Source organism: Marmota monax, unplaced genomic scaffold, assembly GCF_021218885.2.
Source record: "Marmota monax isolate L192 unplaced genomic scaffold, Marmota_monax_Labrador192_F-V1.1 WCK01_AAM20220418_F8-fsc00050, whole genome shotgun sequence".
Taxonomy (NCBI): domain Eukaryota; kingdom Metazoa; phylum Chordata; class Mammalia; order Rodentia; family Sciuridae; genus Marmota; species Marmota monax.
This window is the reverse complement of record NW_026694552.1, coordinates 7,256,395-7,274,351: the sequence shown is the minus strand read 5'-3', so window position 1 is coordinate 7,274,351 and position 17,957 is coordinate 7,256,395. Positions and strand designations below refer to the sequence as shown.

The 17,957-nt window shown below is 42.4% G+C and overlaps 1 protein-coding gene across 1 annotated transcript; it reads left to right on the top strand.

The window, feature by feature from the left end:
• The first annotated feature begins 1,895 nt into the window (after positions 1–1,895).
• On the top strand, positions 1,896–17,563 carry Irs4 (insulin receptor substrate 4). The gene is made up of 2 exons (XM_046420862.2): positions 1,896–5,727; positions 15,633–17,563. The coding sequence occupies exons 1-2, from the start codon at positions 1,926–1,928 to the stop codon at positions 15,635–15,637; spliced, it is 3,807 nt and encodes a 1,268-aa protein (XP_046276818.1). The 5' UTR covers positions 1,896–1,925; the 3' UTR covers positions 15,638–17,563.
• Positions 17,564–17,957: the final 394 nt, after the last annotated feature.

Genomic DNA, 17,957 nt, shown 5'->3' with positions numbered 1-17,957 from the left:
AATGAATTCTTATGAGAGCAAGAGATGGTGTCTATTTTCATTATGTATATACATAGCCTGGTTTACTGTTAGACTATAAATAAGACCCTTGGCCATACTATCCTAGAGCAAGGGTGAATTGACATTACATTGTTTTGGAAAGAAATACCATGTTTTTCCACAAATCACTCATGCCAAATGTGGTCACTCCGTTGAGACTTTAATGTAATCTCAACCCATCTTCACCCTTAAGAGTCTGAAACCTTATTCAAAGACAGAGAGACAGGAGAGGGGGAGAGAGGAAGAGAGGGAGAGAGAGAGAGAGAGGGAGAGAGGGAGAGAGAGGGAGAGAGGGAGAGAGAGACTTCAGGAGGTTGCACTTACACTCTAGCAGTTTTTGCAGAAACAAGGAAGGCGGTAGCTCTTATTTTTGTGATGTCAACTTGTACAGTAAAATGCAGTAAAGACCTTCTTTTCTTGACGCGAGGGATGTGAAATATATTCTAGGATGTGTATTCGGTAGGGTCCTTTGTTCTAGGGAAGAGCTTTCTTTTTCTAAAGTTTTTTGGTCTCATTCGAAGAAAGAGAAACTTAATATTTTGAGATTCTTTTAAAGGCATCTTTCAAAGCACCCCCCCCCCACACACACACACATAAAGATCAAGACAGCTCAACACTTGCGTATTAAGAATCCAGTCTGATTTTTTTCAACATGGCTGTATACTTCGCAGGCCCCCAAATTTGTGCTTTCATAGTCATTATCAAATAATCAGCAACACCATCTCTAATGAACCTGTATTTCGTGGGCTAGAAATGCGCTCTGTTTAAAGATCGTGTTCATTTTGAAGGCATCGCTGCTATTCGAGTGTCCTATTCGTGTCAGAGATGGAGCAGACTCTGGAGCTCCTGCAGCACGGTGGGCGGCAAGTCTGAGCGCCCTGGTGGCTGACACGTTTTCAGGGGTTGTGGACACTTTCTCCTGAGAAGTAGGGCCGGCCGCGTGCAGCGGGAGGAAATGGACCAGACTGTGATAGGAATAGAGAATGTATGTGAGCGACAGGAAGAAAGAGAGAGGGCGCCCGACTCGGTCCCCAAGTCACTGTGGCTCTGGGATTTGCACGAATTTATCACCACCATTAACAGCTACTTGCAGAGGGTTGTTTACCGCCTGAGCGCGAGACAACCAGACAGCAAAGCCCACTTTGGGACCACAGCCACGCCCCCTAGCCCTTCAGCTCCCCTCCCTTCCCCCAAACTAATGAATTCAGGGCCGCCTTCCTGTCGGACCCTCCCATTGGCTCCTATCCCAACCAATCAGAGTCTTGCAACAGTTTCACCTGGCTCCCGCTTCCCAAATAAACAAACAAACCGTCCCGCAACAGTGCCAGCTCTGCTCCCTGGCGCCTCTGGCGTTCCTCCCCCTGCTACCACTTCTTGCCCCCTCCAGCCAATAAAGCCCTAACTGTGGCGCCCACACCCAGCCCTGATAGCTAGCCGCTCTCTCCTCCACCCCCCTGGCCTCCTCCCGCCTCCTCCTGTCTTTTTGGGCTCCCCTTTAGGACCAATGTGGCCAAAGAACCCCGCCTCCTCCTATGGGTCCTCCGGTGGCCCACAGGTCCTAAGATTCACCCAGGGGGTCTTGGCCCAGCTGGAGGTGGACCCGCCTCCTGGGCTCAATGCCCCCTCCCTTGCACATCTCTACTGGTGGCCGCTTGCGCCCCTCCACTGCGCCGGTAGCTGGATCCGCAGCGGCCGCCGCGTGAGGCGGCAGTCACGTGTTGTTTTGCCCGCTGCCGCGCGCCCAGAGTGAAGTGGGCGGGGGCGCGGGCCAAGGCGGGAGGGGGCTGGGGCGGGCCGATGGGGGTAGACGGCCTCTTCCACCAACCCTCCCTTCCCCGAGTGCCCCCTCCCCCTTTCCGCTCACCTTAAAACCATCGTGCATCACCATGGCGAGTAGCTCCTTCGCTCGCGACCAAGCTACAAGGAGACTGAGAGCTGCAGCAGCGGCAGCGGCGGCAGCTCTAGCAGCGGTGACCACCACCCCGCTTCTTTCTTCGGGAACCCCGACCGCACTCATTGGGACCGGGTCGTCTTGTCCGGGAGCCATGTGGCTCTCCACGGCCACTGGCTCCCGGTCAGACTCCGAGTCTGAAGAGGAGGACCTCCCCGTCGGGGACGAAGTCTGCAAACGCGGCTACCTGCGGAAACAGAAGCATGGGCATAGGCGTTACTTCGTGCTCAAACTCGAGACCGCTGACGCCCCAGCTCGGCTAGAATACTACGAAAATGCCAGGAAGTTCCGGCACAGTGTCCGTGCTGCGGCGGCTGCAGCAGCGGCTGCCGCCTCTGGTGCAGCGGTCCCCGCGCTCATCCCTCCGCGGCGCGTTATCACCCTATACCAGTGCTTCTCCGTGAGCCAGCGAGCTGATGCAAGGTACCGACACCTCATTGCCCTTTTCACGCAGGACGAGTACTTCGCTATGGTGGCCGAGAACGAGTCGGAGCAAGAAAGCTGGTACTTGCTGCTCAGCCGCCTCATCCTCGAGAGCAAGCGCCGCCGCTGCGGCACGCTGGGCGCACAGCCGGACGGAGAGCCGGCCGCGCTAGCGGCGGCAGCGGCGGCGGAGCCACCCTTCTACAAAGATGTGTGGCAGGTAGTAGTCAAACCCAGGGGGCTGGGGCATAGAAAAGAGCTGAGCGGCGTGTTCCGGCTGTGTCTTACCGACGAGGAGGTTGTGTTTGTGAGGCTGAACACCGAAGTGGCCAGCGTGGTCGTCCAGCTCCTGAGCATCCGTCGCTGCGGTCACTCAGAGCAGTACTTCTTCTTAGAAGTCGGCAGGTCCACCGTTATCGGTCCAGGGGAGTTGTGGATGCAGGTTGATGATTGTGTAGTGGCACAAAACATGCATGAGCTGTTTTTGGAGAAAATGAGGGCCTTGTGTGCAGATGAATACCGAGCCCGCTGCCGCAGCTACAGCATCAGTATTGGCGCCCACCTGTTAACCCTGCTGTCCGCTAGGAGGCACCTGGGCTTGCTGCCGCTCGAGCCCGGCGGCTGGCTCCGAAGGTCCCGCTTTGAGCAGTTTTGCCACCTTAGGTCCATTGGTGATGGAGAAGATGAGATGCTTTTCACCAGGCGCTACATAACACCCAGCGAGCCTCTGCATCCCTCCAGGCAAGGAAGGCTGCACCTGCCCAGAGGGCGCAGGTCTAGGAGAGCGGTTTCAGTGCCAGCCAGCTTTTTACGCCGCTTAGCGCCCAGCCCGGTACGTGCCCCTCACCCTGAAGAAGACCCCAATAACAGAGCTTGTGAAGCCTCTGGCTCCGACTCTGGCAACTCTGGGAGAAAAGGGAAAGAGGTCAAAGAGAGTCAGGAAGGAAGCGAAGGCGACTACATGCCCATGAACAACTGGGGTTCAGGAAATGGCCGGGGCTCAGGAGGTGGCCAGGGCTCAAGTGGCCAAGGCTCCAGTAGCCAGAGCTCAAGAGGAAACCAGTGCTCAGGTGGGAGGCAGGGATCTGGAGGTGGCCAGGGCTCAAGTGGCGGCCAGGGCTCAGGAGGCCAGAGTGGTGGAGGAAACCAGTGTTCAGGAGATGGTCAGGGCACCTCAGGTGGTCATGGTTCAGGTGGTGGCCAGAGACCTGGAGGCGGGCCTGGCTCAGGTGGTGGCCAGGGACCGGGAGATGGCCATGGCACAGGTGGTGGCAAGAACTCTGGAGGCGGCAAAGGCTCAGGAAGTGGGAAAAGCTCAGATGGTGATGGTGACCATGGAAAATCTCTGAAGAAAAGATCCTACTTTGGCAAATTAACTCAAAGCAAGCAACAGCAAATTCCGCCCCCACCCCCACCCCCACCCCCACCTCCACCAGCCGGAACAACTAGTGGAAAAGGGAAGTCTGGGGGAAGATTCCGCCTTTATTTTTGTGCTGACAGAGGAGCCACAAAAGAACGCAAAGAAGCCAAAGAGGTGAGAGACACAGAGACTTTAGAAGGTGCAGCTCGTGGTCCCCACAGAGCCAGAGCTTTTGATGAAGATGAAGATGACCCATATGTGCCAATGAGGCCAGGGGTGGCTGCCCCTCTTGCAAGCTCCAGTGATTATATGCCAATGGCTCCTCAAAATGTCTCTGCTTCAAAAAAGCGCCACTCTCAATCACCTTTTGAAGATTCAAGAGGATACATGATGATGTTTCCTAGAGTGAGCCCACCACCTGCCCCTAGTCCTCCCAAAGCACCTGATCCTAACAAAGAGGATGACTCAAAGGACAATGACAGTGACAGTGACTACATGTTTATGGCGCCTGGCGCTGGTGCAATTCCAAAAAACCCCAGAAATCCTCAGGGTGGCTCTTCATCCAAAAGTTGGAGCTCCTACTTCTCTCTGCCAAATCCTTTTCAGAGCTCACCCTTGGGACAGAGTGACCACAGTGAGTATGTACCAATGTTACCTGGAAAGTTCCTGGGGAGGGGCCTTGACAAGGAAGCCTCATCTAACTGGGGCCCCAAAGATGCACCTGCAAAGCCTTCAGCTGAGGGGTCATTCTCAAAGCCTAGAGGTGGGGAGTCACCTTCAAAGCCTTTAGATGATGGCCCCCCAAAGGAGAAGGCTAAGAGACCTAACCGGCTCTCTTTCATGATAAAAGGAAATAAAATCAAGCCCAAACCACAAAAGCCCACACAGGAGCAGAGAGAAGCTGACAGCTCTAGTGACAACGTCAACATTGACATCACTAAAAGAGATAGCAATATGTCAGTCCCCTGTGCTCAAGGACTGCCAGATTCATGGGGCATAATTGCCAACCCCAGACGGCCAGCCTTTTCTAATTATGTGAATATTGAATTCGGAGTGCCATTTCCAAATCCAGCAAGCCGCCTCTCAGATCTCTTAAGAGCTATACCAGGTGCCAACCCCCTATCTCTGGATGGTGCTAGGTGGCCACTTCGTCCTCTTCCTCCCAATGCTACAGGTAGCAATGCTAATGTGCCAGAGGGCGAATACATTGAAGTGATTTTCAACCCAGCAATGACACCAGCCGTGCCTTTTGCTGACAGAGCCATTCGCTATGATGCTGAAACAGGTCGAATCTACGTGGTCGACCCATTTTCTGAGTGCTGTATGGACGTTTCTCTCTCTCCTAGCCGATCCTCTGAACCACCACCTGTAGCTAGGCTGCTGCAGGAGGAGGAGGAGCAAGGGAGAAGACGTTCACAAAGCCCTACGCCAAGTTTCTTTGCAGCCGCAAGGGCCATTGTCTCGGCCTTCCCGACTGACAGCTTCGAGAGAGACCTTAATGCTGCCCCCTCCTTGGCTGCTGCTCCCGCAGCGGCGCCAACCTTAGCCGTGGGCCGCGCGTTAGCCGCGGCCTCCGCGCTAGCTGCGGTCCCGGGCATCGGCGCAGCCGCCGCGGGCTTAGAGGCCGCCGCTGGATTTGACTCCGCCTCCACCCGCTGGTTCCAACCTGTTGCTAATGCTGCTGCTGCGGAGCCGGTGAGGGGGGCCCAGGACATTGCTGAAGGCGCGAATCCGGGAGTCCCGGACCCAGCAGCCGACCTTGCCGGAGGTATGAACGCGGCGGGCGGGGCCGCTTCCGCAGCTGCAGCTGCTGCTCCCCTACCACCACCTTGCCATCGCCTGGGGCCGAGACCCCCGGAGAGAGAAGATTCTGAGGATGAGGATGAGGATGACACTTACGTGAGAATGGACTTTGCCAGACCTGACAACAAGAAGTTCCACTCTCCAAAAAGAGGTTGGTAATTTTATAATTAATTCCCATAAAGTTAATGGTCATTGCTTAATGAGTGAGCTGAAGCGCTACCATCTACAGCCTTAAGGATAAGGGAGGTAGCATTTCATTATTGGTGCTATTTAACATGGTGGGTAGAATTCAGTTTTAAATTTTCACACGAAATCATTTTGATCTTTGTAAAACCTTAAGCTTTCATCTAATCCTAAATTTAGACAAAGCGGGTTATCATTGAAACATTAATTCTACTTTTTAGAATTAGTTAAAATTCAAGGTCAAGAGGATGCTTTTAAACATCCTCCATTTCTAAATGATAAGACAAAGCAGGACATGGTAAATTGAGTGCCACCAACCCATCACCTCATTTTCAAGTCAACAACTAAAAGATGCTTTTCCGCAAATGCCTATATTTAAGTGCAGGAATTAAATAAGCGCACAGGATATTAAGCAGTAACAATCAAGTATTGATGATACTTTTTGAAATGCAGTCATTGTTTTGCTGATTTGCTGTGATTGACCAAAAAGGCTAAATCTCATTTGTTAGCATGAATGAAAGGGGGAACGGGTAACAACAATAATTAATCCAAAACAGGAGATGATTAAAAGGAGATAGTATTTGGCTCTGGAATATGTTTTTGTGTTGATCTTTTTTTGCTTTGTTTTTACACAGGATAAATTGTGAGAAACCCTGTCTCTTTTCTCTGTCACTGGTAGGGACGGGCAAGTCATCTTTGCTGTGCTTCATTTTCTTCTTTTAACCTGCCACCCTTTCAGAAGAGGGTGTGGTGACAACTTGATAATGGATAGGAATATTGTTTCAAAGGTTTAAAAGGCATTTAAAACATCTAATTTGTGCGTCTTCTGGGAAATCAAGGAAAGCAAGATAACTAGGCTGAAGTAAAAGCTGACCCCAGGGGCAGCCTACCCTGGAACAGTGGGAGGTTTTTAAAGGGCTAATTTTCCAAAGAAGTAAGAGTAGGATCTGTTGCTCTTAGAAACAAAACTTGGAGTAAATCTACTATGTACAACTTGCACAAAGTTGTTTTGAGACGTTTTCAAGGAATGGTTGCAAAAAAAGAGGCTGTCCTCATAGTCACCACTGCCTTCTGTCTTTAGTAAAACATGCTTCTTTTCCAGTGAAGGGAAGGGATGGACCCCAGCAGCTTTCATTCCAGTAGTCAGTTAGTGAAGATTTTTGCTTTGCTTGCTTTGTGGAATGCTTTTGTGATTGGATCTCTGCCTACTGTGCTTGATCAGGCAGAACAAGTCCAGGACTGATCACAACAGTCACCTAACAAGCTCCCTATTTAGTGCAGGTGTAGCCCCCCCCCCACCTCCCCTTTCTCCCCATGCTATAGAAAACTTGCCATACAAAAACTCACATTTGCAGCACAGACACACTAAAAGAGTGATCATTAAAACGACAAAAGGATGCTTTGGCTTGCCAAAGAATTAGATTCAGTCCTTTAAATTGTAAGCCTCCTTCCCAGCACACACACACACACACACACACACACACACACACAATAGCACCACTACTCCATTTAAAATTTATAATTCCATTTCTAAGAAATTAATTCATAATCAGCTTTCAGAAACCAGTCTATTTCATTTGGTAAAGTGCACCTGAAAATTGATTTCAAGCTATTGTTGGAGCCTAACTGCTGAAGACAAGGTTTACAACTTTGATGTAAAATGCACATCAAAATAGTCATACATCAAAATAGCTGCTTATGTCCCTATGGTACTTTGAAAGGGATGAGTTTTCATGCGGGTTTGCCTATACTTTCCAATAATCTTTGTTTAGGTAAAAATTAAAAATAGTGAAATCTGATCGTTCTTCAAATAAACCTTGCCTTCACAAAGACTACTGAGATCCAATGATCATTGTAATAGTAACTACTTTGGAGATCTGACATTTTCTAAATGTATTGTATATTGAGGGGATTCCTAACTTTATTGAGTGACTACAGCAAGGAGGCAGTATCTCACAGGAAGGCAGGCACTTAAATTAAAGAGATTGAATGTGGTAGCAATTTGGGAGGTTAAAGCACTTTATAAATGGAAGATATTTTTTATTGTGTCATTGTATTAGCAGTGAAGTTATGTTTCGGCCATTTAAATTTAGGATTAAGTTTTTGAAAAATGCCTGGTGTTGAGGGTGATTCTTGCACATTATTTGCTGATATATAGAGAAGGAATGGGGGTGTGTGAATGGGGTGGGGGTATGGTAAAATACCCATTGCAGGAAATGCCTTTGGTTAGCATTTTAACGTGAATTGATATAGTGGAGTGATGTCTTCAAGTGTTTTGAACAGGCTGAATGAATCTGATCATTTCTTAGTATAAAGTTGTAGAATACCTTTTGCCTATTTCTTTTCTCTCTTCATTTTCTTATTTAATATTTAAAAAATAAAAAGACCTTGTTAGGAAACAAAAAAGTGCCCTGATAGAGAAGCAAGTCATACATAGTGTTAGGAGTTATGTGTTTCAAAAGTATTTTTGATTTTATGGAAAGTGCTTAGAACAATACCTGGAACATAGTAAGTGCTACACATGAATTATTATGTAGTTATTATCAGTGTTGTTGTTACTCTTATTACATTTAGAAATACAAAGCAAAATTAAAATTCTCTGATCACAAATTTCTTTTTTCAGTTAGTCTTATTTAAAATACTCCATGGAGTTTTTCATAGTCAGGCTCTTCACAGTTGAGAGCTGATTATCAATGAGACTGCTTTTTTCATGAAACACAATTAATAATCTCACTTATCTACAGTCACTCTGCATATGAGAAAGTACTTTAAGGGCATTTGTTCAAGTCAGAAAGAAACACTCAGAAATATAACTTGGATATTACTTTTTTAAAAAATAAGTGAAATCTTTTAAAGCATTTGTTGAAGATGAAGTGTTCACATTTTGGATTGTAGTATATGTTAGCATTTAAGAGGAAAATGTAGTTTCTTGTGTGGTTTAGTCTGACTCCTAATCAATGTATGACCCTTTGCTTCTATTACTACTTTACCTGATACAGAAGCGATAGGTTGAAATAACTTGAGGTGAAAAATTCCCTAGTTTTTCATTTAAGAGATAGGAAAATGGAAAGGACAGCTCTAGAAGGTATGAGATAATGGGTCAGCCATTAGTTATTTTATGATAGTATCTGGTATTTAAAAGCAAAAATAATTAACTTCTGAAATTTTATGCACTGCTATCACCTATAGGATGCCCAAATTTCTTTTGAATGTATATATCCCTGCCAAATCTCATTGCCATAAATTATAGAAGTAGGAGCAAATTATTTTTATTGTATTTAACTTATTTATTACAAATTGCTAGAATAAAACCTGGATATAGCGGAGATTTCTCAGCCACCATTGATGGGTCACTTATTTTAGGCAACATTCAACAGCCTCTCCCCACAATTTGGAAAGTTGTTTGGAGTAATGAGGTATTTGACCTACAATAATTAAATAGGACCTCGCTCAATTAAAGTTAGCTAAAGTTGTTGGCAATCATGATTCATTTGCATTCATTCTATTTTAAGAGAGAAGCTTCCAGGATAAAACTCTCAGACACTAGCAAAACATCTCCATCAAACAAGGACCAGGGCTTTAATTAAGCACGCCAGAATATCACACACGCATAAAAGCTCAAACAGGATCTCTTGCTTTCTTTTCCTGTCCCTAATCACCAAACATGAACCAAAATACTTCCGAGTCATTGGCAGGGAGCTAGTTGTTTTGGGAACTAACTCAGGCTTCCAAAAAACTTCATGTTGAAACAGATGTGCCTGGCCAGTGTAGGAAGAAGTAAGGAGTACTGTGTGTGATTTGAAATGGACTGTTGTTAAACTGTCAATTTGTTGTTGATTGAGGGAATGCTTTCCAGTTGCAGATTGCCTTATAGTTTCCAAAGCACATTCACATTCATTATTTTACTGATGAACGGTAAGTACTGGAAATGAAGCCGGTGTTAAGAATTTTCCTGTGGTCAAAAAGGTAAGTGGCAAAGCTGCAAATTTAAATCATACATCCGATTTCAAATCCAATGCCCCACCTAGAACAGCACAATTCCCTTTTCAATCAGGTGTTCAATCAGTTATTTTCTTATCAATGAAAGATTGTCATATAGGCAAGGACTGGGAAAATTTATATGTTTGCTTGAATTTGATAGTAGCAAATTTTGTTGTAACTCATTTGGAGTGTTTTAACTGTGGACCATTTGCCAGGGTTTGGGTAATTTTCATTACATTGAACTGTTTGCCAGGGCCTTAGAATAAAAGAATTTGACCTGGGCTGGAAGTGAATATTTTAAATTTGATCTGGGGAGGAGCTAGCTAATCTTTACCTCCCAAGCACAAATAATGTGTGTATCTATTTAGTCCCTACAGAAACATTGAAAGCAATGAAAGTGAATTAAGGGTGTATTCAGTAAATGTCCATTAATAAATGGTCATTTCCTTAACTGAAATTAGATTTTTATGATTTTCCTAATAATCCAGTGACATCTACCAGCTATATCAAAAAGTCTTTTTATTTAATTTCTTTCTGTATAAAATATGATATTTTAATCTAAATTACCACAGTGGGCAAACAGGATAAAGTACGGTAGGTAGAAGAAAACATGATGTAGAAATAGATGTTCATTTGTTTAAAAAGTAAACTTACTTTTGGCAGTCAGGCAAGTAGATTTTAGAAGCCTTGAAAATCAAATCCTCTCCTGAGGACATAAAAATCCTTGTTTAAAATTAAGTTCATTTTGTTTAGCACCTTTTTAAGTCTTTAAGACTATGTAAAAATAGCCCAGACATTTTATTGGCAGTATTGGAAAATAGCTTTTGTAAAATGCTTAATTAAAGTCTGCAGTATGTTTTGTCTAAGAGGTGCTCCCGGCTCTTAGGTGTTGAGGATCATTTACTGGAAAACATTGCTTGGTCCTGAGTGAGAAATGTGAGATTAAAAAAAAAAAAAAACCTAAAACTTTTTAAGGGCTAGAAGGTAACTCAGTGGTAGAGCACTTGCCTAGCATGCACAAGGACCTGGGATCCATCCCCAAAACAACAACAACAACAAAAAACTACTTTCTAATGAAATGAATACATTACAGCACACTCCATTATTAGCAGAACTATCAGATTTCTAATTTTAAAGTATTTATTATTGTTTATGTAGCTATGGGGCTCACATTTCTGTCCTTTGGGAAAGTAGGCTCAACACTTGAGAAATAGGATTTTTTTTAAGGATCTATATATGTAGATATATGATTTGCATTTTTAGTGGGTAACTTTCAACTTTTACCTAAGGAATTAATTCCTTTTTGAATGAAAAATTTGTGCTTAAATATTTATTTAGTGAGATATGAAAGTTACTGCTATTTTGTCCCCTAGCTTCCTGATACTCCTTCCTTATTAGGATTGCATTGATTGTATTCTGTGAGTTGTGCCCTCATGTGCCCTTTGCCAGACTTGTGCCCTTTTTCTCAGAAAACCATGCCTTTCCTGGTTTCTGAAAGGGTGAGAGGGCCATCCTGGGAGTCCCACGGGGCCCACAGAGGACCTCCCTAGATGTTTTTAGTTCCTAGTTCACAGCCTTCCTGTGCTTAGCTTGCAGGAACAGCCTCCCTTAAAAGGGATCCTTGTACAGTTTCAAGCCTGTGCTGCCTACTGTACTCTGACTTGTTGGCAGAAGCAGCTGTCCTGGTGTTTAAAGCTATTTTCGTGGTTGGATTGACCACAATATGTTTGATGCTAGCCAGATCTTCTGGATTTACTGAATATCCAATTCCCCACAAACTGTAGGCACTTTAGCTAGTTTTCGCAATTTATATAATTTGCCTTTCTCTGATTACTGATTTTCTACTTGTAGACTTGAAACAGAATATCAGTGAAATCTTTACCTTTAATTTCATCTTGAAAATTGCTCGCACGTGCCCCCATGGTGCCCGTGAAAGGGTAACCAGCAAATGTAATTTTAACCCCTGCTTTTTAATAAGTTATTCCTTCACCTTAAAAGCATACTAACCTTGTCCTTAACCTCAGTCTCTCCTTTAAAGGAATTCTTATTGTGGCTGCAGCTCTTCTCAAAGTCTCCCTTCTACTTGTCACCCTGGCTCCAAATATATTTCAGCATTTTGAGTGTAGGGGACACTATTTCTATTTTTACTGTGTATTTCCCTGGAGTCTCAAATTGAAAGTTCCAATACATCTTCTCAGAGAAATGATGATTGGATGTAGTCAAAGTAGTTTCTCTATTAGTTCGGGAACTGCACAGGTTAAATATAGGCATGTGTAGACAAAGCTACCAACTTATTCACCATTTATTTATGACACTGTTCTATGAAATAATTTATTCTGAGTTTCAACTCAACAATGAAGCTTGGAATATGTCTCTTTTGTAAATTGGAGACTGCCTATATTAGAATTCTAGTAACTTGCATTCTTTGAGTCAGCAGTAACTAGGCAGCAGAGTGAAGTGGACCAAGTGTGGGTTGGGAGGTAGTGGAGAGACTGACCTGGGTTGAAAATCCTGTAGCTGACCTCCAGTTTGTATCCAGATCATTGAGACTGGAGTTAACATGTATAGGTGGTCCAGGGCTGCTTAGTGAAGGGCAGGCTTGGAATGATTTAGTTGGCTTTGAGAATATGGAGGTATACAAGTGTCATTATTTTCCCTTACAGATTATTTTGACTATTCTGTCACAACTGTTGCTATTATGGGGAGAAGCATGTTTTATCATCTGATCTAAGATTTTTTATAAAGTTTTAGAGAATTATCCTCCTATACATTCACAGGGCCCCCAAAAGTGTGATGACTATTCTTACTGAAGAGAAAAACACTAATAATCCAAACACAATGTGAAGCTAAATAATAAAATTGCATTATTATATATTCATCTCTAGGGTATACACTTTCATTTCCCTTCACTTCCTTTTGTTTTTCTGCCTTTGACGTTTTACTTGGTTGCCTCTTGCTTATGTGATCACCAGTTGATTGTAGGGATAGCAATGTGGACTAACGGACAGAGTGAGGATTTTCAAAGGAACACAACAAAACATGTTTTAGTTCTAGGAAACCGGGAGTTGAAAAGAGAACTTAGACAAAAAGATTGGAGAGGATGAAAAGAGAATAAGAGAATAACTGAATACATTGTTCCAGTCTCACCTCTGTCTGGGCAGGGGAACTATTGCTGTTTTGGACTTCAAACAGTAATAGAGGCGAGTTTATGATTCATATAAAGAGGTCTGGAACACCCTGGAGGAACTGCCTTCTTGGCTCGCCCTACAAATTTCCAGGGATATTGAAGTCATATGTGCTTTATTAGTATATTAAAGGTTAATGTTAAGGTTTATATCATTATAGAAGTTGAAACAGAAAAGTTTACCTCTTTCATTTTTGAGAAGAAAATGATACCTGCTGGATTTGGAGGAAGTAGGAGGGAAATATTTTAACTCATCAGAGTCTATTAAGTTTTCCTCTCTTATAGAGAGAAATTACTTCAAGACCTTGCCACCTATTAAAAAGGTATGGAATTAACTTAAAAGATCTTTGATTAATTGGAAAATAAGAATATTCAACAAGGTAATTTTTTATAACCTGTCAGTATCAAATAGGAATAATACCTCAAAAACAGACCACATTATTTAAAGCATGGCCATTTACTCTTCTCATGGTGAAATGATATAAAAATGAACTGGAGGGGGCTGGGGATGTGGCTCAAGCGGTATCGCGCTCGCCTGGCATGCGAGCGGCCTGGGTTCGATCCTCAGCACCACATACAAACAAAGATGTTGTGTCCGCTGAGAACTAAAAAATAAATATTAAAAAATTCTCTCTCTCTCTCTCTCTCTCTCTCTCTCTCTCTCTCTCTCTCCCTCTCCTTAAAAAGAAAAAAAAAAACAATACTTAAAAAAAAAAATGAACGGGAGACAGTATTCATTCTGTAGACTGTTTATGATTTGGGTTTAATCCCGAATTGCTTTCTTTTGCCACCCAGGAAGCATCCAAGTCGCTTCCTTTTGCTGTTCTTTGGAATATGCTCAGGGAATGTAAACTAATTTTAATATTGGCCTAAGTAAAACAGGATTATAAAGGCAAATCCGAAGCTCAAATTCCCACAATGCATTTCAGAAGCAAGTTAAATTATTTGGGGATTATCCTGTTTTGGAAAGCATTATTCCTTTCTACTAGGATAGTTAATCAAGAATCAACAAACATATTTTGTAAACTTGAAATTACACAATTATGTGCCAGGTCTCAGTAAGGTATCAAGCATTCACCCAACACTGGTGTAGGTGTTATAGGAAAGCAATGTAAATATAAGTCAAATTTACAGAAGAGGACTGGGGTTGTAACTCAGTGGTAGAGTGCTTGCCTAGCACATGTGAGGCACTGGGTTCGATCCTCAGCACTACATAAAAATGAATAAATAAAATAAAATAAAGGTATTGTCTCAATCTATAACTAAAAATATATATTTTTTTAATTTTATATAGTAGAGCCTCTAATTTAGAGTAAGGAAAGAAGAAAGAAAAACTACTCCAATAGCAACAAATGCCCCATATTTCAGGCTTAATATAATGCCAATGACATAGTTTTTGGAGCTTAATTTGTATTTCATATTAAATCCTCTATCATAGAAGAGAGTAAGAAAGCCCCCTTAAAGCACATTCAGTGTGGTATGTATGAACATAGGAAGATTTTTTTTAAAGTAAATAATGTTGTTTCTTTTTTTTTCACCTTTATTATTTATTTATATGTGGTGCTGAGAATCAAACCTGGTGCCTTACATATGCCAGGCAAGCATTCTACCACTAAGCCACAACCCCAACCCAGGAAGATATTGTTATATTAAAACAAAACAGTAAATTAAATTAGGTGAGACACCTTTCTAACCTCAACATTAGGTAAAAAAAACCCCACATTTCTGATATCTGAAAAAATTCCATGATACTAGTATGGCCTAATTTTATGCTAAATAAAGGACTGCATTGCTAACAAGCACTCACAGTTAACCTATGGCTGTCACAGGCACATTTCATCCTGTGTAAACAAGATAAGTAGAATCTAAAATATCCTAGAAAAAATACTCATTTTTTTTTCCTTTTTAATATGAGAAGAGGATCCATACAATGAATTGAGACCAGTAGCCCCAGTAGGTAGGAGGGGAATGGAGACCTGAATACTTCATATAGCTGCAAAGTTTGTTACATTCATCAAAACATCTGATGAAAAAATGAATAAAGTGTATAATTCCAGTTTAATTCAAAATATTGTAATTGAAGCCTACTCTGGAGGGTGCTTCTTATGGATTCTTTAAGTTGTCTCAAATGCATTAGAATAATTGGTACTTTGATGTGACTCAGTCTTCAAGTAACACTGGTATCCCATGTCCAATGAGCAAAAAGCCAAGAGAGTAACACTGTAACCTCTTTTTATTAGACAGATGGAAATTTCAATCAAATCTCCTTTACAGGTCTGATTTTGTTCTTTTAGAAGAAATTCTGTGTTTGGGTCATGAGACTATCACCATGGCTGTGCTTAACTCCTTTGATTGGTGCCACATAACCTGGTGAAGGCATAATCAAGCATATAGGAGAAGGGAAACATTCTCTTTATCTGCCTGATGCCTTGGTCACTTGTGGGTGCTACTATGCACCAGAAATGTCATAGGGGTAGCCTGGGGGCAAAAGGAGTAAATGCTCTGTGTCTTTGCCCAGCTTGTGCTAGTACCTCACAGGCAGCCAGCAGAGTTGATTAACCATGTCGATGCCAAGGAAATCTCAAAAAGGTCTCACAAATTTCTAGTTAGATTTTGTTTTGTTTTGTTTTGTCTTAGAACCTGGTGGGGGTAAAAGCTCTTTGTACTAATCTTGAAAATAATTTTTCTTTTATCATCTTTTTTTGTAGAGTGACTACATTACCACAGAAACACATTAGAAGAAAAGTGACACTTAAGGATTTCCATCTTTGTCTACTCCAGATCTGCCTATAAGAAAGGAAATTCAGAGGCTTCTGAATAGAAAGCAACATAAATTTCTAGAATCCTACATGTGGACTCTGGCAGTTGAATGATCCTACACAGAGATCATCTTTACTACTGCCTTCTGGATCCATTGATTTTGAGTTAAGAATATTCACACTATGCTTTGTTTTTTGTTGTCTAGTTTCCCTCCATGATCTGTGTCTTTGAAAGGAAATGAATGTTGTAAAAGTTAGCATGTTGTAACTGTTTCCTCTTCTCTTAAAACCATTATTTCCCTGTAAAATGAGCCAATACCAATTTTGATGATGCATAATATGTAGATTAATTTTGAAGGTACAAAACCTTTAAACAAGGGCAGATGAGAAAAGAAGGTAGGTATGATCTGGAATATTCTTTCTCTGAATAGTACATACACAGAACATTTCTTGATCAAGGATTTAAACGACAACTGAACTGATATCTTGATGGGGAATTTTCAATATTTTAAAGGCAGGACTAAAGGACAGATATCTCAGTTTTTGCTCATTAAGAAAACTACAATTATCTGTCCATATTAAATGTCAATGAAACATCTTGAATGAACATTTCCAACATTTTAAAGACAGAACTGAGGAGCAGGTCTAGCTACCTGTTTATATATAACTCGGTGAAGTTCTGTCTGCAAATCAATTAAGCATTTCCAAACCAGTTATTTTTAAATTTTGTTATAAGACCTACATTTTTCTCCCCAAAGAAGCAATGTTCTCCAAAATTTGCTTCTCACAGGCCCCTCTCTACATCCCTGGGCCTTTCTCTCTTCTCTTCTACCCCCCACCCCCACTCTTTTTGGCCCTCTCCCCAACATACACACTCCCTCCTATGCCCAGGACTCCTATAAAGAAATCAGTTTCCCATATTCAAGAAAGTAGTGTGTACTTATCAATTGATATTCTGACTAAACTTAAGCCAAAAGGAACCTCTTATAAGGCCTTGTTTCCTTTGGACAAGGATCTGATATAAGATGTACTAAATTAAAAAAAAAATCAGAGCAAGCTTTCCCCCTCCTATTTTTGCTTGTCTCTGATGGAAACTGAATTAAGATTTTAGGAACCTGGACCTTTGAGAACATGACACCAACAGGTGGTGACCACAGAGGATAGGCACAAAGGTCTTGAAGCTTGCTTAGAGCTTTGTTATGTGGTGGCACACAAATCTTGGCTTGTACCATCACTGGCAAACCTCATCATATCACAGATGGGTGTGAGTGTTTGAGTGTCTTAAGTGTGTGAGTGCTAGTGTGTATGCACATTTGTGTGTATGCATACCTTTGTGTACCTGTGAACATGTGATTATAGATGTACCTGTTGTGTGTAACTCTGTTAAAAAAATTGCTTCGCATTTAATGTGCAACTTTGAAGTAGCGTAATATTTAAAGTGTTTTGCCACTCGGTTTTGATGTCTTTGAACGTGTACTTCTATCTTTGAGCAGGCTTATAGTACATGTTGCTAACTTTTCTTGAATAACCGAGTTGACTTCTATTTTTTTCCCTTGCCTACCAACCAAAGGGATGGGGGGGCTTTTTTTCCCCTTGTGAAGGGTGCTGAGGAGAGGGTGTGGCTACAGGGCCAGTCACTGCTCTAGTTCCTGGTCATTAGTAGTGCATCAGCTTCATCAGTCCCTTCAGACTCCTCTTTTTCAACCTGCTCAAATAACACAGTGTGGCTTTTGTTCATTATGATAACAATGTGCTCTTCAGGCAGCCTCTTTTCAAGCTTTCTGTCACCAATTATATTCAAGTAAGTTCAGGCATTATCATTCAGAATTGTGGGAAGAAAAGTTTTTTTTTTTTTTTTTTTTTTTCCCCAGGGGGAAATGCTATATCATTTATTTACATGTTAGGTTCGGGGGCTGCCAGCAGACAGGGTACTGAGGGTACAGCACAGAGGTAACACTTGCTGAATAAATGAATGGAAACCTCATACACAACAGTACATACAAATAGTCACAGGTACAAATAGTCACAGGTACAGCATAACAAATATGCAATCTTTTTGACACTACTTCTTAGTTTACAGACACAATTAATTTATTCAGTATTGTGCTGGAAGAATCTCTATAGAGTATGTGTACCAACATATCACTTACCTTCCAGCTATCAGTTTATGCTGCTAAGAAAAACCAATGATGGAACGATTTTTTTGTGACCTCTACATTAATTTGGTATCACACATAGTTACTTGGTCAGTAAAAACTAAAACCTTACAGTTCC